The following is a 20,788-nucleotide window of genomic DNA, read 5'->3' on the forward strand; positions in this document are numbered from 1 at the left end:
GCTTCCAGCGACCCCTGTCGGGGGTTCCCGGCAGCCGCTCCGCGCGCCGCCGCCCCCCGCCCGGCCAGGCTCGGGGAGGGAAAGGGGCTGCGCCCGGGAGCGCCGAGCCCAGGCTCCTCCCGGTGGCGTGTCCGCGCCTCGGGGTGGGGGTGTGGTGGGGAAGAGGGAGGGGGCGAGGCAAGGGGAGGGGGAGAAGGAGGCGCCAGTCTCCAACCTGCGGGCGGGGGGTGGGTGGCTGTGGGGCAATTGAAAAAGAGCCGGCGAGGAGTTCCCCAAAACTTGTCGGAACTCCGGGCTCGCGCGGAGGGCAGGAGCTGAGCGGCGGCGGCTGCCTGGGCGATGGGAGCGCCGGCAGGACGGTGAACGTCTCTCCCTCCTCGGGCTGCGAGCGCGCCGGGCGGACGCCACCACCGGAGCCGACAGCGGCGGGACCCAGCGCGGCGGGAACCGAGGACTTCCCTGGGCGACAGGAGCAGCCCCGAGAGCGAGGGCGACCGGCTGAAGGAGCGACCGCCAGCCCCAGGTGGCCCAGACCGCACGCCGCGTCCGCGCCGCTCCCCACAGGCGACAGGAGACGCCCCCGCGCCGCGCCAGTGCCGCAGCTCGGCCGCGCGCTCTCCCCCTCGAGGGACAAACTTTTCCCAAACCCGATCCAAGCCCTCGGACCAAACTTGTGGCGCGTCGCCTTCGCCAGGAGCGGTCCGCGTAGAGCGTGCATTTCTCGGGCGAGATGTCCGAGCGCAAAGAAGGCAGAGGCAAGGGGAAGGGCAAGAAGGACCGAGGCTCCGGCAAGAAGCCCGCGCTCCCGGCGGGCGGCCCGAGCCCAGGTGAGTGCGCAGCGCGGCCCGGCTCCACGATCCTCCTCCTCCTCTGCGGTCGCCTCTCCCTCGTCCGCCCGCGCCCTACGCTCGTGGCGCCTGGCGCTGCTCCCGGGCGTCCGCCGAGCCGGGAGATTCTCGCCCTCGGTGGGGCCGCACCTCACCTGGGCGCCCAGCCCCACCCGGGTGCCCGCACCCCGCGCGTAGGGTTGGGGGCGGCAGGCGCGCCCCACGCCCTCCGAGCGTCCAGGTCGCGTAGCGCTCCCTGGCTTGGCCTTTTCCTAGAACCCCGCAGCTGAGCCCAGCCCGGGAGCCGGTCCGGAGTGCGGGAGCCGAGGTTGGGTGCGCGTTCCTTCGGCGCCAGGAGGGCTTTGCACGGGCCCCGTCTGCCCTCTAGCGAGAAAAGCGGGAACGGGTCTCCACTTGGCGTGCCCCGTTTGGAAGAGCCGGGTGGTCGAGAGAGGCCCCGGGAGCGGGTGCGCGGCGGGGCTTGGGGCGAGCGGTGTGCAGGGTCGCGGTGTGTGCGTACGTTCACCCTAATTCAGCCCTGAGATATTGGACCTCGGATCAGTTGAGCGGGATTCCTAGAGGTCAGCGAAGCAGATAAAATCTAGCCCAGTGCCAGGAACCAGGTCGGCTCCAAATGAGTTCTCAAACTTTAAATTTAGCAGTTCTGTTTTTCAGGACCTCCTTGATAAATGTGGTTAATTTATGTTCCCAAGAGGTTCCGAAAAGCAAAGTTCATCTAAAATTTTGAACCCAGTTGCTTACTGGTTATATAACAGAATGAAATGGCAATGGAGGCTTTCTAGAGACAAATCTTGTATTTAAAATCAGAACACGGATGTGACTGACAGTTTCACCTTAGATTTCCCTAAGAAGAGCTGATCCTTTAGATATTGTCTTGAATAGAGCAAGCATCCCGAATAAATACTTGCTTATGAGTGAGTGAAGAAGATGCTTAAAAAAGGAGAGGAGAGGGTGACGTGTAAGGGCTTTTTTTTCCCCCTGTCTCTGCAATTCCCAATTGTTAATTGATCCAGATCCCTTAAGTCACTTAAAGCATCCCCCAACACATTTTATAAAGCACTTCTGAAAATTTAATTCACTGGCTCTAGCGCTTGGTAATACTGTGGCTGAGAAGATAAGCAGAAAAATTTGTTCCTTGTAGGAAGAAAACAAGATTTGCTTAGTCCTCTTATTGGCATCACTGATAGCATTTCAGAACCTGACTTACTGGCAGGGACCTTCCACAGGTTTTGAGCAAAACAGAAATTGAACAAAGAGTAATTGTTTGGCCACTGACCATTCCTGTGCATGCTTGTATAATAAGATACTGCTGATCAGATTCACCTTATTTACTTCAGGAGGGCATATTGAGATTGTCTTTACTTTTACCCTGTGTTTGGAGACAAGGTATGAAATGGGGAGCCGAATTAGCAACCTCTGTAAGTGACTTTATCTGCTGTCCTTTCAAAAGTCATCGTGGTAAATTAAAGAGACCTTGGACGGAACCCAAACTGTAAAGTTGTAGAGTTATTTGTAGGGACCTTTAGGTGTTCCCCTGTCCTGCCCATGAACTCTGCCTTCAGAAGTTTCTGTGGTCCTCTGTAGGTGGTCTGATGAATTAAGGAGGGGCATTGGTTTGAAGTGGCATCCTTTTTAGGTAACAGGTTTGCGTTTTGTCAAGGGTTTATAGCAGCAGGGCCTTAGCATAGACATTTCAGATAAGCAGGTAGATTTAAGAGCAAGCAGGCATTTCTGTGTCCTGCAGATCTTATCTACGAGGTTGACAACCTAATGTTCTCCTTTGACACTGAGTTCAAGAGCTTCCTCAGTGACTCTCATTCTGCGTTCTAGTCCACAGTTGTGATTTCCTCTATACCAGATAGATTGGCATCTTTAAGTGACGTTCTCTTTACGATCTTCCTGGAAAATTGAGGTGAACTTGGCTCTAGGTTTGTTTTTAGTATATTTATCTCCCTTTTCCGTCAGGTAGTCCTCATCTTTGGGGAGGAACCTTTTACCTCTTCCAGGGCACCTTGGAGGAGGTAAAAAGTCCTATAAATCATATAAACCACTTAAGAATATTGATTCTTCATTTGATTTGAAAAGAGTGGTCAACTCGAAACCAGCCCTGTGTAAAAGCACCAATAGTATTACTTTGAAATCAGTGTTTCTCTCCTTGTCATTTTCCTTATAATGGTGAGGGCCGGTGTACTTGTCCTTATCTGAGGGGAATAAGTAACTGATAGCCGTGGTGGCTTGTGGGAAAAACTCGCACCCTTTTTTCAACTGTCTTTGCACTCAAGTTCTCAGGCGTCCTCCAAAGAATGACTGCTGGTACCATGACTGTAGTGTTGCCACTTGACATACCAGCCCCGATGAGGACCCAGGAGCTCCCCCATCTGTTCAAGAGCTCCTGTGGTCGTGCCCTGCGCTCCCACGTTTCACCCCTTGCGTAAAGCAGCCACTGAAACTGCATGTGCTGGCTGATGCACTTGCAACCAGCCAGCCTCTCTTTGGACGTTACAACATTACTTCACGACAGTCAGGGGAGATATAATGCTGAGATAACAGCCTCTCGGCCCTGCTGTGCGCTCTATTATATGCAGAGGCATAAACACATCTGTTGGAGGGAACTTTTCAGGGGAAAAAGGCTTCTTTAACTTTCATATGACATGTGTGACTGATATGTGATACATACATGGCTATGTTTCATGGCATCCGCATTTTTATACAATTAGGTGAATATTGAATTGCACACTATTGGGGTTACAGATGTTCAACAGAATTATCTACTCCATAATAATGGCTCTGATAGGTCCCAAGCCCTTGGGCTCATTGGTTCCTCTTCTTTGCTCAAAATAAGCAACCTCAGCAAATCCTGGGCTTTGTAACACGGATCCATGTAGTACCAGAGGCCCTGTGATATCCTGGGCTTCCTAGATTCTAGACCTCCCATATCCACCCTATTCTTTTTTTTTTTTTTTAAAGATTTTATTTATTTATTCATGAGAGACAGAGAGAGAGAGGCAGAGGGAGAAGCAGGCTCCCAAGGAGCAGAGAGCCCGATGTGGGACTCGATCCCAGGACCCTGAGATCATGACCTGAGCCGAAGGCAGACGCTTAACCATCTGAGCCACCCAGGCGCCCTATCCACCCTATTCTAATTGACTTAGCTCAGCAAACTTCCTACCGAAGCCCCAGTTAGAAAACCAGAGTTTTTGTTTTGTTTTGTTTGCTTTGGTCTTTGGCTCTGAACTTCCTTTATGAATTTCCATTTGCTGGTATGTTTTTCTTCCATAAAACACCACAAAGGATTTTTTTTCTCCCCCTCCTTTTTAAAAAAAAAATAACCTGGAACAAATTCATTATCAACCTAAGCTGCGTTCTAGAACTATTGGGTCTTCAATTGTGGTAGAAGGGGCATTTGTGACTACAGGTGAAACTTAGTATACCAAATGGGGAGCAATGGTCCGTGTGCTCTCTGGATGACATCACCCACCTGTTTCTTTAAGTGGCTTCCCAGACTGAAGTGCTTGTAAACATTCTTGGATGTAAAGTGTGCTGTCACTAACAGGGCATCGTGTGTTTACAGAGCAGGAGGAATGTCCAGTGATCTGTTTCAACCTGGTTACTTCTGGCCACTTACCTTCTGTAACTATTCAAAACATTAGATCTTATTCATAGGATGCAATAGGATTTCTTTTGAAGAATTATTTTGAAGCAGAAAGAGTGGGAGAAACTTGGGATTCTATTCTCATACCTACGGAATGATAAAGTAATAACTGATGGAAGAATGAGAAGAAAAATAAATATATATAAATAACCAGAAAACATTGAACGAGTATGAGAATAGGGAATACCTTATACATGCCAGGCACTCTATGGATGCTTTTATATTTTTTAATAAGGGAGCTAATATTTATTGAATATCATAGCATGTTCCAGGCAGGGTAAGAGATACTTTGTGTATTTTGTCACTTGTTCTTTAGGAAGTGCAAAAATGCCTTGCTGTCGGACAGCAAGGAGCGGGATGCCTAGTTCTTAGCTCTGTAAGCCAGATTGCCTGGGTTTAAATCCTAGCGCTACCATTCCTTAATGGTTTTATGAGAAAGTTACTTAATCTCTCTATGCCTAAATTTCCTTATTTGTAAAAATTGCATAATAATATTATTACTATCATGAAGTTATTATGAGGCTTAAGTGAGATGATCCATGGAAACACTAAACAGTGACCAACACTTAGTAAGTGCCCAATAAATGTTCGCTCTGCTTATAAAATTACTTCAGAAGCAAATTGTCTGTGTTTTTGCAAAGGTATTTGACATCATTTTCAAAATTTACCTTTTATGGTAAAAAAATAATTCCAAACCAGCTTTAGATTAGAGTGAGTATAAATATTAATATCTACTCCCTGTAAATATAGAGAAAAGGGGATAAATATGTCAAATACGATAACTGCACATATGTATGATGAAAACGGTCCTGAATTCAGTCTAAATATTGAAAGTAGAGTGAGGTGCAACATAATTTTATCTCTGGCAGAAAAACGTTGAGGTTTCAAGCTATGAGAAGATTTTGAAACATGACTCCTTTTCTGGCAACACTTAAAAGTTGACGCTCAGACCTCACTTTATTATATAGAATGCATAATCTTTGGGGACTAGTACAAATTGTAGCAATTGAAAAGGAGAGTGTGTATGAACATTTTCTTTGTTATCTTTTTATCAAATGTAACAGTGTATTGCTAGCGAAGATCCCAGAATTGAATGCAGGTGTTTCTAAATATAAATAAATAAGGAACATAGGAAATCCATACTCCTCACTATTTGTTTTCTCCCCTCCTCACCAGAAGAGCTGTATGTAGTGTTTCAAGTTCCAGGAGTGTGATGCTTCCCAAATCCGTATTTTATTAACATTCTCGAAGTAACAAGTTAAATTTGGCATTAACAAAGCCCTGATAGTTTAGCACATTCTGTTAGGACAGAAGAAAACAAACTGAATGTCAGTAGTTGGGGTGAGTGATTTTATTTGCTCAAAGAGACAAGTGAATGGACTTCTCATATTTTAGTTAACCCTAGGGCTTTCCCCTTCATAAACAGAAAATACAAAAAAAAAAAAAATTAAATCAGGTAGTATTGGCCTAAAAACTGATTTATTTTAACCAGAGGAAAATATGCTATAAGGTACATAAAAGTGGAATTTCTCCAGAAGCACAAGTGATGTTTTGGATCCATCCTAATCCTACACATCTTAATCGTAATCCTGGGCATGTGTCCTTGTAGGAGTTTTAATAGATTCTTTAAAAAGTGAGCTACCAAGATGCCAATAGATGTCAGTGTTTGTTGCTTTAGAAAAAGTAAGGTGTTAGAAAAAAAAAACAAGACAGCTTAATTTGTTCTCAGTTTTAATAAGGTAAAGCTGGCTACTCTGAGAAGTTTGATGAGTATTAGGACCCTGGATAACCTTGCGTACTTTGTTAAAGAAAATGTTGTATTTCCACATTCCGCTCTTCTATTAAAAGATGCCTCTGCAATAAATTCCTGAAAGAATTCAGAATGTAGGCTGAAAATACACGAATCAGCACATTTTTTTTCTTTTTTAAAACGAAGACACAATTGTTCGAGAATGTGGTGAATGTGCTTACGTCTTGTATGTCTTTTGCATTATTCAAACTAGAAATTAAATTATGCATGCATCTTATATCACCTTGATTAAGATTGAACACATACATTTTCGAGTCCAGCTCAAGTGAGATCTGTGGGCTGTGGCCCCTGGAAAGCCAACGGCGACCAGAATTTTCTTCTTTCAGTGTCTTTTATCGGTGTCACTTTTCTGTGGCCTCCAGAGGGTGCTCCAGGAGCATCACACTGCTAGTCCCCAAAGAATGACTCCTTTTTGCTTTTCTTAAGTTACTTTGATATTCTGGGCAATCTGTGGGGAAGAGGGAGGGCCCTGATTTATTTCATCAGAGTTAGCTGCCTCAACTGGCGTTCGTTTTCCAGCGAGACCAAATAGCCTGAATTCACTAGGAACTCTGAATGGGAACATTCTGATGCATCCTTCTGATGGTGACAATGCCGTTGTCACTTGCAGGGGGATGTCTGTGAAATTAACTTTCACCAGCACTTTTTCCTCAGAGAACCTAGCATCTCACAAGCACCTTTCAGTTGCCCCTTACAGCAATTCCTTTTGAGTAAGTTCAGAGACCTCAAAGCGATTTAGTCATATTTAAAAAGGTTTCCTATGTAGGCATCTGCCTTTGGCTCAGGTCATGATCCCAGGGTCCTGGGATTCAGTCTGGCATCAGGCCCCCTGCTCAGCGGGGAGTCTGCTTCTCCCTCTACCCTTCCCCCCTCCTCGTGATCTTTCTCTCTCTCTCACTCTCTCAATAAATAAGATCTTAAAAAAAAAAAGCAAAACGTTCCCTTTGGCATTGGAAAAATGATACATGAAAGCACCAAATTGAACAAAGGATTTTTACTAACACATTTGCTTTCATTTCTTCACACTCTTTCCTCAGCTCCTAGCTAAAATTATTTAAGAAGCCTTCTTCAATTGAGGTACACATTTTTGAAAATAGGTATGAAAGATTAAATCCGTTGGATCATGGGCTAATGTTGTAAAATCGTCACCTAGTCCCTGTTACTTGCTCACGATTGATCCCACCCAGCACGTGTCATCTTCAACCAGGAGCTGCTCCCATTATGTTACTCCCTTGCCCTTTTGAAGTGTAGTGTTGTTCATGGTGTTTCTTAGACAAGAAAGGTATTACTGGGGCACCTGGGTGGTTTAGTTGGTTAAGTGGCCGACTCTTGATTTTGGCTCAGGTCATGATCTCAGGGTCATGAGATCGAGTCCTGTGTTGGGCTCCGTGCTGGGCATGGAGCCTGCTTAAGATTCTCTCTCCCTCTCCCTCCCCACGTGCGTGCACTCTCTCTTTAAACAAAAAAAAGGTATTACTAATGGGAAGTAGCCTTTGCTCTGCCACTGTGTCCCAAACCTTTCATTCCACAGCTTCAACAGGCAGGCAGCTGGCTCCTTGGGCAGCTGCCGAGTTTAAGTTTCAGTGATGTGAGAGTCAGGGAATGTTTTATTAGGTTGAACCATATGAAATTGTCAATTTTGTAGGTCATACATGACTGATTATATAGTTTAGTATTTGGATTCTCTTTTAGTAGTTTGGCTTTATGCTTTATGTGTTATTTTAAATAACATAGTAGAGACAACTTTGAAAGAATTCTTATAAGTTTTGGTAATTAAAAGAGGTTAAAAGTCATATACAAAGGAATCTGGGCTAGGAAATCATTGAACCAGTGGCATTTTTCTCCAATAAATAGATCAGGTCATAGGATATCCATATGAAACGAATTTGGCATAAAGTCAGAGTATCAGGGCAACTAGCATTTCCCCTTGGAGAGAGAGTAGCGCGTTTCTACTACGACATAGAACTTTTATTTGACCTGTTAGAAAACCGTTATCTTGCTTTCTCTTACCCGCCCTATTTCTACAGAGATTACAGAGATGTGAGAAGGAAATATTAGTGAGTGGCGAATAATCCTGGCTTTATTTTATGAGATAATATGACAACAAAATCTTTGTTCAGCTTCATAGTACTAGAGCAACACGATTTTTCTAGTATTTTAAATAACTGAATTTTATTGTTAAGTGAAAATGCATCTCATTATGAATGGCCTATATTGCTTTATAAGTAAGGTTAAATTTAGAGAAAGCTGGTTTTTTAAAAGTGTGTATATTTGTGTTTGTGACTGTAAGTCATCTGTTGTTATATATAACGGCATAGTTGTAGAGACAAATTGCAGTTTTAAAGGTTATGGCAGCTCTTTAGCTATTCCGTCCTGAATCTAAAACCAATCTTTAAAAGGAAATGTCTAAATTCCAATTTGGAATGATTTTTTTTTTCCAGAACACATAAATCTTACAAATATAGTGAAATGTTTTGCATACCGAATGTCTTAAATTTAAGGACTCCAGAATTGAAACTTGAAATTCCTACGCATTTTGTGGTTTTTTCAAAACATAGAATTCAACCTTACATAAAAAGTTTGAATATTAATTATACATAGAAACATTTCTCTATTAATGCCCTAAGGTTTTATAACTTAAAGTCTATTTTTTAGCTGTGTAGTAGGTCATTTATTTAGGAATTTTCATTGATACATATTAGGAAATCACACTTATATGTGAGCTGATAAGAAATGCATCCAAAAATCAAAGAAGAAAAGAAGTGAAGGAGATAGTCAGCAAATATTTAAAGGAAAACAAATGTTCATGAGAAGAGAGCTTTCTTCTATGGAGATAAATGTATGTGTTGCTATTTAATGTTTAGAAATACGTGTTTTGTGAATCGAATGTTCTTTCTAAAGTTTATCAGGACTTAGAAGGGTTTCTGGTTGTCCTTGAACTTGTCTCTTCTCCCCTCTCTGCAGCTTATTCCTCAGACTTTCTGTCCTATCGGAAGGACACTTAGAGAAGAGGATTCGTAACTTTCTCTAATAGTAGTTGATGTAAAGTCGGCTTGAAGATAAGGGAAGTCATTTTGGACACAGCACACTGTAGTTTTGCGCCTACAATGTGAACATTTGTATTATGCTTAACATGGTTTTAGTATATGAAAAAGGTTGCTTTTTTTTGGACCTTCCCTTTTCCCTCCCTTCCCTCTCATACTTGGAAAATGCACTTTCCAGTTATGAGTTTATACTGTATTAAAGGTTATGGATTTTTAAATGAAAGGGTTGTTTTGTGTTTGTGTTGTATATTCATGCAATATACAGATATATAGTAATAAGATTTTTTTGGATGGGGGCCAATGTCATACCCATTTGTAATTTCAGTTAGGGTTGACCTGAGCCTAAAACATGGACCTATGTAACCAGCATTTAAGTGAAACCCAAATGAACATTTTAAGTCATCATTTTGATGATTCTGTATCTTCTCTCCAAACCCACTAGAGTGAAGGATATACAAAGTAGGAATGGCATTTTGAAGCTGCACCTATATATTCCACAGGGAATGGGATGAAACAAAATCCCGCTAAAAAGGATACACCTGGGGCCCAGCCCTCCTGGGTGTGGCCCCACTCCTGCCCCTCCGATCCAGCCTTCCGTAAACCAAACAATATCCTGCCTTTCGGCAGCACTCTGGAACTGAGCAGCATTTTGCGTTCTCCAAAAATTATCTGGCTAATTCACCTCAAAAGTAAAAATCCCTTTTTCTGAGTGTGACCATTAAAAAGAGACCTAACTAGCAGGCCAGGTGAGAATTCCTACATACAAATATAGTGCAGTTCAGAACATAGCAGCAGGAGAATTTGAGCAGCACCAAGCAGATGTTTCTGGGACACCTGAATACTGGCCTGGCTTTGTGAGTGCTGCCTTCCTCCTGTGGTGGAGAGGGGCTGCTTCGGTTCCATCAGAGCATGGTTGAAGGAGCGCTGTGGTCTGTGCTCTCATTGTGCAGATGTGAGCCCAGACTGTTCCAGCCTCCCCTTTGTGTAACCCGGACAGTGACTGAAGCTTTTAAGCCTTACTTTCCATGTGTATACAGTGTGGAAAATTGTATGTAATTCATGTGGTTGTTCTGAGGAGTAGTGTTTGGGATTGTGCTGGGGGTCGAGTAAGGACTAAATGATTTACTGGGTTTGAGTATTAATAAAATCTAAGTATTTTTTCCGTGTTTGTTCATCTGCTGGTATCTTCTTGTTTGTATGTCTGTATCAATGTTGTCAGAATTTTAAGCCCTTCTTCAGAAGACAACTTTACAAATACATGCTGTACATCTTTTCATGGGTTTTTTTTTTTTTTAAAGATTTTATTTATTTATTTGAGAGAGAGTGAGAGAGAGCATGAGAGGGAGGAGGGTCAGAGGGAGAAGCAGACTCCCCGCCGAGCAGGGAGCCCGATGCGGGACTTGATGCGGGACTCGATCCCGGGACTCCAGGATCATGACCTGAGCCGAAGGCAGTCGCTTAACCAACTGAGCCACCCAGGCACCCCTTTCACGGGGTCTTATACACAGAGGCTCTTGTAAATAGTTATCATGTTGTTGATAGTACATATCAAATACTTACTTGGCATAGATTCTATAGCTTTGGACCATTGGTGAGAGTTAGATACCAAATACGTAACACATTCATAAAAAGATGAGCAGATATCTTAACGTGAGGTTTATTTATTTATTTATTTTAAAGATTTTATTTATTTATTTGAGAGAGAGACTGAGAGAGAGCATGAGAGGGGGGAGGGTCGGGAGGGTCAGAGGGAGAAGCAGACTCCCTGCTGAGCAGGGAGCCCGATGCGGGACTCGATCCAGGGACTCCAGGTTCATGACCTGAGCCGAAGGCAGTTGCTTAACCAACTGAGCCACCCAGGCGCCCCTTAACGTGAGGTTTAACTTGAACTTTGACCTGTAGATAAACCCATTTTTGGAGAATAGAGGAACACTAGCAGTGATATTTTAATGGATTGGTGCAATAATAGGTTATGGGCACTTGTATTTTAAATAATAGACACACACCCTTACTCTTTTAAAATATATGACAATTAGTTCTTTAGATGTGACATTTCCATTCCTTATCTTCTATGTCTTGATGGTCAAGGGTCACTTGAATTGCACATAATGCCTAATAGAGTACTTTTCAAATGAATACTTAAAGGATAAATGAGTGAGAATCATTTTTCTATATATGTTTATTAACTCTTGTGTTTCCTGAGCTAAGGGATAGATAATTGTAGTGATTGATTGATAAATTGATTTAACTGGAGCACATTGTGTTGTAAGGTATACTAAGTTCATTGTCTTACAAAATTTTTCATTTGTATATTAAGTTGACATTATTTGTATATGTATCAAACCTGCTTTTACATTCTTCTGGTATTTTTGGTCCTCTCTGCCAACAGAGTGACAGTATTTGTGTTAAGCATAGTATTTCATTCTTTAAAATTATAGTGTTCTCTATATTCTCCACTTTAAGTTATTTTTAAATAAATAAAAACAGGGAGCCTGCTGTGAAGCCCATGAAATGGTAGATTTTTATAAACAGTTATAATAGCAGTAATATTGAAAATAGTTGTCATCTCTTTCTGAGAAAAATACTGAAGGCTGGTATATTGTCTCAGAAGGATTAGTTCAAATACAGAAAATAGATTGTGATTATAATTTGTTTTAGTGAGGTCACCTTGCTATATACTTGGAATCTTCCCTGGGGGGTGATGGTGGGGGGAACAGCTCATGCATTATCCATTTTGGGTAAGAGATATATACACAAATTATGGAAATGAGCTAGTGGGTTTGTCAAGAGAAAACCAATTATTTGAATACTGGGTTGAATGGAAAATGAAATACATAATTTTCCATATATTAAATTGAATAGAAATGGGAGACGTATGTCTGAAGGGTTGTGTTTTGTTTTTGTTATTTTTTACATGTTGACTGTATTGTGTGTTCTCAGTTGCCCGTAACCTGACAGGAAGGGAAAACGTCAGTAGAAATAGTTATTTTATATTTTGGATATCTGGAAAGCAACATTAGAATTTTAAATGTTGTGTACTTTATTCACACCCCATCGAAAAGGACTGGGGTCCACTTCACAGAGGCAGAGAAGACAAAGACCATTTATTATCTTTCCCCAGGAATTAACAATATACAGAGTATAGTCCCCAAGACCTCTATGGATTTATTCTCCTCTCACAACAAATGTACACAAGACTCCTTCTACCAAGAGGGCCTCTAAATTGGACCATGCACGGTGGAAAAAAAATGTCACCCCTTACAATATTGCACTGAATACAGAATAAATACTCACAAAACTTTAAAAGCTCAGTGAAAGCTTTGGTGAAAGCTTTTCACATCCGATTTTGGTGACCGCGTTCACACTCTGTAAGGTAAAGACATGCTTCAGTGCCTCCCTCCACCCTCCACTGAAGGTGAGGTTTACTTCATTCTACCTTTTGAAATTGTGATGAAGAGGCAGGACGCGGCCATCTTGCTGCTTTGCCCCGAGTGCACCGTATGGGAGTAAAGCTCCCGGGAGCCAGAGCGGGAGACGCAACTGTCTCACAGGGACATGCTTCTGGACATGCCTCTTGGGGGGACGTCAAGGTGCCTCTGCTGTCTGCCACCAGGGGATTCCATGACAGAGGCAGCCGCAGGAGATCCGAATGCCCTTTTTGTCATTTTAGCTACGTGATTTTACAAAGTTACTGCTGACCTTAACACAGATGCCGTTCAGGGATTTGTTTCTGTGAAACTTCTCAGCAGCTGGATGGCACAGTTCCTGAATAATGTCGCTGCTCTTGAGCAAGATAAGTACAACTGCATCAGGAGAACCATTTATCCATCACTGGTGGTGGTACAATTCTCACATTAACTTAGAAATAACTCTTTGGAAGAGTCACAGTGTTTTGCTCATATTAGTGTATCAACTCCCTGTAAAAATAGGGGGAAAATTATTTCCTGTTCAGAACTTATAAGCATCTAGTTCTGGGTGATGAATACAGCAGTCCTTTGTTGATAACTCCCTGGAAAAATTAAGCGAATAATGGACATCCTTAGAATTGTCTTGTTTCGTGGTACATTTGTAACTAAAAGCCTCTTCTTTAAGTAATGATGGTGGTTTCATGGAAGAAAGTCACGCTATTTCTGGTCACCCAAAGAAATAAGAAATGGGAAATATGCATATAGATCTACATACCCAAGGTTCTAAGTTCTAAATTTGCCTAAATATGTGGTTCTGTGCTTTCTATGGGTATAGACTTTCTTTTTAATTACTTTCAAAAGGTATGAAATAATTATACTTAAAATTTACTAGAACTATCTTTTATTTTTATTTATTTATTTATTTATTTATTTATTTATTTATTTATTTATTTGACAGAGAGCACAAGCAGGGGGAGCAGCAGAGGGAGAAGCAGGCTCCCCGCGGAGCAGAGAGCCCGACACAGGGCTCGATCCCGGGACCCTGGGATCATGACCTGAGCCAAAGGCAGACACATAAACTACTGACCCACCCAGGCCCCCCTAGAACTATCTTTTAAATGATCAGATAGGTTTACTTTCTAACTTGCTTTTATGATTATTAGTCCTGTATTTATATTTCAGGAGTTAATGCAGAGCCATTAAACTGTAAGGACATTAACAAATGTGTGTAAATAAATAGAGAACTTTCTACATTCTGTCACCTTATTTTCTATAATATAGTAAATATGCTTTGAATATTTTATCTCTCTGAATATTTTATTATCTTTGAATATTTTATTTATGTTTGCTTGCAGGACAGAGGTCAAAGCAATCTCAATTCTATTTTGAGCATTTTATTTTGTTATTCATATGTTTTAATTTTTAGAAAACAAAGCACTGTTTCCATCCAGAGATTTTTAATTGAGTGGTCATAGATGCACATTTTAGCATTTCACATCTTTAGACCATAAACCCCATAAAGTCACGCCTGTCTTGTGCATTATCATATCACCATGGATCAGCACAGTGCTGGGAGCATAGTCATTGCTCTCAAGAATTTATACAGTGAATTGTATAATTCATGGCTCAGTCATTAAGCATCTGCCTTCGGCTCAGGTCATGATCCCAGGGTGTTGGGATCGAGCCCCATGTCCGGCTCCTGGCTCGGTGGGGAGCCTGCTTCTCCCTCTGCCTTTGCCTCTCCCCCTGTTCATGCACTCTCTCTCTCTCTCTCTCTGTGTCTCAAATGAATAAATAAAATCTTTAAAAAAAAATTTATACAGTGATTGAATGAATGAGCCATATTGCTAATTTGCCTAAAACAATGAGTGGAGGGCGTTTATGGATAGCAGTTTAGTTATTATGTTCCTATCAGTCAAGAAGAAAGTATGAGTGCAAATCAACAGTATTAGTTATTCATGGATTTGTTCCTAAATTGACCATTCATTATTTTCCTGGTTTAAATTTGCACAATTTATTTTAAAGCTCTCAGTCAGTAATAATCAGTACTTAAATTATTCATACTCACGAATAGAAATTAGAGGTTTGTTCAGTCTACAGTTCTTGCTATGCTAAAATGTTTTTGTTATCTTTTAAGTACATACAGGCAATGAAGAAATTAAGTAAGCTGATGCCGTTTCAGGAGCTAATATTTGTAAATACGCAGACTATTGCCTGGAACATAATGCTTGCTCTGTTAAGAGTTTGCTATGTAAATAAGTAACCATTGCTCCTGGTAAACAATGAAAATAATCTTCAACAATATTAGTACTGCCTAAACAGTCAAATCTTAAATATGACTAAATTAGTCCTGGGAAAAATCATCGAATATTAGAACTGAAAAGGTTATTCTAGAGGTCATCTGCTTGACTCACATCTTTTTAGATGAGAAAAACCACAGGGTGCAACAGGAGACTCAATTCCTAGCATTAGAACCTGGGCATCCCGACTTCAGGGTAGCCATTTCAATGACTAGGATGCCATACTTTCAAGTCTAAAATTGGCCCTGGATGTGAATTCGACCTCACTTTTATAGTGCTTTGGGTGTGATTATGCTTCTGGAAAAGAAAGACATATTTCAGTGCCATCACATAGCAGCTTGGGGTACATCACTGGTATGATTTTAATTATTTTGAGGGTTGCAGTAAATGTAAATCAGCCAAACCTTTATATCTATTCCTTGTTACGGTAACTTATACCCAAGTGGGTTCAATAAATATTGACTGACAAGATGACCAGTAAAGTAAGTAGTCCTAATGTCATAATAAGGAAGAGGAGGGTGATGGGTCTTTGTGTGTGTGTGTGTTGGGGCGGGGGTATGGATGTGAGCTGTCTCAGTGCTCTGGAACTTTGCTAGCTCGGACATCTTAATCCAAGAGGTCCTAACAACAGGAAGGATCTCTGTGGGCCCTCTGGATACTCTTTGTGGAAATGATCTACGTGCAAAAAAGAGTTGGGAACACCTGTGTCTTGACAGTTGCTCTGAGACCGAGTCCCTCACTTGCATCTGTGAGCCACTGACCGCTGATCACAGTGACATCACTAACAACCTGAATTATCTTTGACCCAGAGACCTAGGGGTCAAAGGTCTCTTGGTCCATTATTCAGTTTCCAGAGTGGCAGTTCAATTTGCATTAGGAGGTTTGTTTATATTTATTTATTTAACTTGTTTGGAGGGGCGGAGGGAAGGAGGAGGAATGAGAGATGTACTTGCTACTGTTTCCCTCTTAGAGGATTGGTATTTAGTCCCGACCTTTATCTGTAGGATTTGGGCAGCCCTCTAAAAGAAAGGAAGGTCCCAAAGACCTAACACCTTGTGTTTTTCACCTGGGCCTCACGTAGTGTCCTCAGAGTTACTGGGAACTGTCATCAAGCCAGAGCCTCACGAAAAATGATACTCTACAGGTTGCAGCAGGGAGGAGCTCTGCCTTGGGCCTTTGAGGCTGGTAGAAACTCACAGTTTGCTGATTCATAGTCTCCCTTTAATGAGGGACTTAAATAGTAGCTTCGCCTTTTGGTGAAGATCAAGTGGAGAAAGGGACCAAAGAGTTCATCCGGAACCTCTCCCAGGAACTGGGAGGTCAGACATCTGCTGATTCCCAGCCAGTGATGGATTGAAAGGCTCTTCTGGGTTGTAACTAGGAAGTACCCCTGGGCCAGAGCTAGGAGCACTGGAGGTGAGAGCCTGGCTTCCTTGTGTGTGTGTTCCAGCCTCTAACACTGTATAGTAAGCATTCACCTCCTGAGAGGAAGAGGGAGGCAGGAGCTACGGTGGAGGAGTACCAGTATGCTCGCATGGAAAGGGCACTGTTCAGGCAGGCAGGCCGGCCGTGGAGAAGGGAGCACTAAGTTCACATGGTTGGGGACATCATTTAAAATGGCTGGGCCTTTCGGCTCAGGTCATGATCCCAGGGTCCTGGAATCGAGCCCCACGTTGGGCTCCCTGCTCCTCGGGGAGTCTGCTTCTCCCTCTGCCTCTGCAGCTCCCCCTGCTTGTGCTCTCTCACTCTCTTTCTGTCAAATAAATAAATAAACAAAAATCTTTAAAAAGGGTGGGCTTGTATCCTTGTCTGATAATTAAGAAGGTAGATTTAGATGAGGTGTAAAAAATTTAGGTGTGAAAGAAAACCAAAGTCTGTATTTTATTAAGTCAGTGGTCTCTACAAGGCTGTCCTACAAAATCATACCTCCTGGTATGATTTTACTCAGAGGACTTAGTAGTGAATACTTTTTCGGAAATCCTAAGGTATTTGAAAAAATAATAGCCTTGTAAGGTCTAGGCAAGTAACAAATTGGTTTTATGTAGCCAACAGTTTATCTTCTATAGAATTTTTGATGGGTCAGCTAGTAATGTGGTTAATTTATCTGGCAAACACTGGGATTTGTTTAGGTATGTGATTATTTAGGGAAAATATAGAACATGATAAATATATTAATTGCTAGTACAGAAGCTATGAGTATAATTCATATAAGAATATGAATTCTTAATTGAAACTGGGTGCTGGCTGTGAATGTGATATCTCAGATACTCCTAATGCAGTGGTTCCTTAAAAGCATATGGTACATAGTTAGGGTATTTAACATGTACTGAGGACCTGAAGTGTGTGAAGCAGTAAAAACAAAAACAAAAAACTAGACACAGCCTTTTTTAAAAAAAATTTATTTATTTATTTGAGAGAGAGCGTGTGTGCATGGGCATATGGGGAGGGGCAGAGGGAGAGGATGTCCAGCACATTCCCTGCTGAGCATGGAGACCTACTCAGCTCAATGCCTCCAACCCTGAGATATGATCTGAGCTAAAATCAAGAGTCGGATGCTCAACTGACTGAGCCACCCAGGCGCCCCAAACTAGACACAGCTTTTGAGAAATTCTTGGCATATTTGCTTTAAAAAATTATAAAATTGTATACTTTTTTTTCCAGTGGCTTATGTTTTTCAAATTAAGTTTTGGCTTTTCTCCACTACTGATTTCTATATAAGATACTCCTTTTACTTTCTACAGGCTACAGGCTCTCTCTATTTTCCAGAGATGCTATTCTACACTAACATTCTCAAGAAGTGTCTTTTAACCCTGTTGATCACCTTAACAGAAAGATCATAATACTAAGTTAATTTATCAGACCATGTTTTTTTTTCTGTGTAGTTAGCCAGAATTTTTATCAAGCTATTAATTGAAAGGATACCTCTTAAAATTTCCATTACTAAGACTCCCAAGTGTATCTATTCTCCTCTTAATAAAGCAAGTATTTACTAGAAAAGTAGCAGACTGCTTTTTAAATGAAGTGGATTAAGCTGCCGTGATTGTTACTGTGATCCTGTATGGTAAGTCATTTTGATTGCCTTTTTAACATCAAAATCACTGAGGCCCAAGCATGGAGACATGCAGTACTTTCTGCCATTTCACAATCTTCAGTAAAGTTTTATCAATAAGATATAAAGTACAAGTAAAAAATCTGAGAAGTACATGAAGGAACTTTATTTCTCAAAAACTTAACTCAAAAGAAGAAATAGCAGGCAGGCACCAGGTGCTTCATCAGTGGCCTCGAGATACATTTAAGTGTATCATCTAGAGCTTCATTTATTACCAGGAAAGAATCAATTCCACTTATTCTTCTCTTTTTCTGTGGCACAGCTCCAGGAAGGTATTTTAATTGATTGGTGGGAAGATTTTAACACAGACAAAACTGATAAGCCAAGCACCCATTATTTCTAGTACAGTGGCTTTACCACATTATTGGATAATAAAGCTAAAAGCTGCCAAATGTTTCAGAATTATTTTCAGAAATTTACATCCTCTTTATTCCCATTACCTTGAGAAAGAGTTCAGAGAAAGGTCTTGGTCAGCATGCAATTATAGTATTAGATAAAATATACAGTTTGCTCTGAAACCAAGATGCAGCTAGTTGTCTGTACTTTAATCAATCAAGAACCACTGAGAAGTTAGTTGTCACTTTAAGTGCCACTCCTTTGAAGATAATCTGCTTTCTTCTCTGGATGTTTTTAAGATGTTCTCTCTCTCTCTTTTGTTCTTTTCCAGTTTCACTATGAGGTACTTAGGTATGGATTCGTTTTTATCCTGCTCAGGATTCATTGGGCTTCCTGAACCCACGCATTTGCTTTATTCTGGGACATCCTCACCCATATCTTTTCAAGGACGCCCTCTACCCACTTCCTTCCCTCCTGGCACTTTTATACTTAAAAGTGTGTTGGAACTTCTCCCACTCATGACCCAGTTTTGTTTTCCTCTCTTTCTCGGACTTCCCAACATTTGTCTCCCTCTGCTGTTGTTTCTTCTCATCTGTCTTCTGCTTCATTACTGTCCCTTCTGCTGTGGACACTGCTATGAAGACTGTCCATGAAGCTTTTCATTTTAGTTCTTTTGTTTTATTTCTAGCTATTTGATTTGGTCCCTTTTCAAATCTTCTCTGCTGCATTTTATATTTTCCTGGTCCCTAAAGATAATTTCAAGTTTGTTATGTATTTCTTTTAGCAGAGTAAGCATACTTGTTTCATAATTTATGTGTGGGGATTTCAGTATATACTGGTTCTCACTCAATGCCTTGTTCCTTTCTGTGCTTGGTTGTCTCTAACTCTGTGCTTTTCTTGCTCAGGAAAAGTGATCTATGGTATTTCTCAAGGCATAGGATGAAACAGTATGCATACTTGCTAAGAAGGTTTGTGTCTGTTCCTGCTGGATGCCTGGGACCCTACCAAGTTCATGGCCTGAGTTCCAAGGCCTGTCACTCTGCTTATGTGGTCTTCAAGAACCTGTCTTTAGATTCGGCTTTCCCCTTGAGCTTCACTCAGCGTCAAGATAATGTCCCTTAGTTCTCGGGGTGGGGGAGGGGTTGTAGGTATTGGGGGGTAGATTTTGGGGGGAGTTCTCTATAAGTATAGCTCTTTGGAGTCTCAGTTAGTAAGAAGAGGGTCTACCATAAGATTCTCCACTTTGGGCAGGCCGTGGGGCCTTGACTGCCATTCACTTCCTCAAGATGGACAAATGTTCTTAAAGAAAATGGGGTTGTATTGTCCAGGTATTTTGCTTGTATTTCTGGATTCAAGATCTTCCTCAGAATTTGTTCTGAAAGTTCCCTATTTTGTCAAGCTGTTTGAAGATAATGTTTATTACAATTAACTCACCATTTTTAATTGTTTGCAGTAGAGGGTTATTTTGAAAAACTTACTCTCCATTCCCTCCAAGAGAATGGGAAGAGAAGTCATTAACCTCAGGGCAATATTAATGCCTCCCAGGAGATGTGTTGACCTGAAGAGTACTCAGGTTAGGGATTTTCAGAAGGGAACATTTTGAGGATGAATTGACTGGTTTTGTTTACCTTTAGGAGCCAAGCAAGCTTATATCTGGTTAATTTTGAGTTAAGGAAATCTCTAAAGAAATGCCTCAAGTGGAGGTAGGAATGGACTTCATGAACCAAAAGGTCGGTGGGTCAGTCCTGAAAATTTCAATGGAATAAGGTTAATGTGGCTCAACATATAATCAAACAAGGGATAAATCTCACTGAATGTAGTTGCTATGGTTATTACCAATTTTACAAGAGAAGGGGCAAGACTTTGCCAATGCAAGGATCAGATTTTTTTTTTTTTTTAAAGATTTTATTTATTTGAGACAGAGAGAATGAGAGAGACAGAGAGCACATGAGAGGGGGGAGGGTCAGAGGGAAAAGCAGGCTCCCTGCCGAGCAGGGAGCCCGATGCGGGACTCGATCCCGGGACTCCAGGATCATGACCTGAGCCGAAGGCAGTCACTTAACCAACTGAGCCACCCAGGCGCCCTGCAAGGATCAGATTTTAAAAACACACACACACACAAAAAACAACTTTCTGGTATGGTATCCAGAAGAACGATGAAAAGTAGGTGACTTGACCAAGGTCCCAGAATAAAGGCCACCCATTGTCTCTGTAGTTGGGCCTGAAAGCTTCTGCCTTGCCTGGGACTTAAAACCTTCATGTGTCCTTTATCACCCCCGCCC

The 20,788-nt window shown here is 41.8% G+C and overlaps 1 protein-coding gene across 2 annotated transcripts in view; it reads left to right on the forward strand.

Annotated features, from left to right (window-relative positions):
• NRG1 (neuregulin 1) overlaps positions 1-20,788 on the forward strand; it is a 953,340-nt gene that overhangs the window by 742,551 nt on the left and 190,001 nt on the right. The window contains exon 1 of one of the 2 annotated variants that reach the window (XM_081808842.1): positions 224-827. The exons of the other annotated variant lie outside the window; for it this stretch is intronic. Within the exon in view, the coding sequence (XP_081664968.1) occupies positions 731-827 (97 nt within the window). The 5' untranslated portion in view covers positions 224-730. Of the gene's footprint in view, positions 1-223; positions 828-20,788 lie in introns of those variants that run through there. 2 annotated transcript variants of the gene reach the window in all.

The sequence above is a fragment of the Leptonychotes weddellii genome, chromosome 2, assembly GCF_054177405.1.
Source record: "Leptonychotes weddellii isolate Sample4059 chromosome 2, ASM5417740v2, whole genome shotgun sequence".
Classification (NCBI taxonomy): domain Eukaryota; kingdom Metazoa; phylum Chordata; class Mammalia; order Carnivora; family Phocidae; genus Leptonychotes; species Leptonychotes weddellii.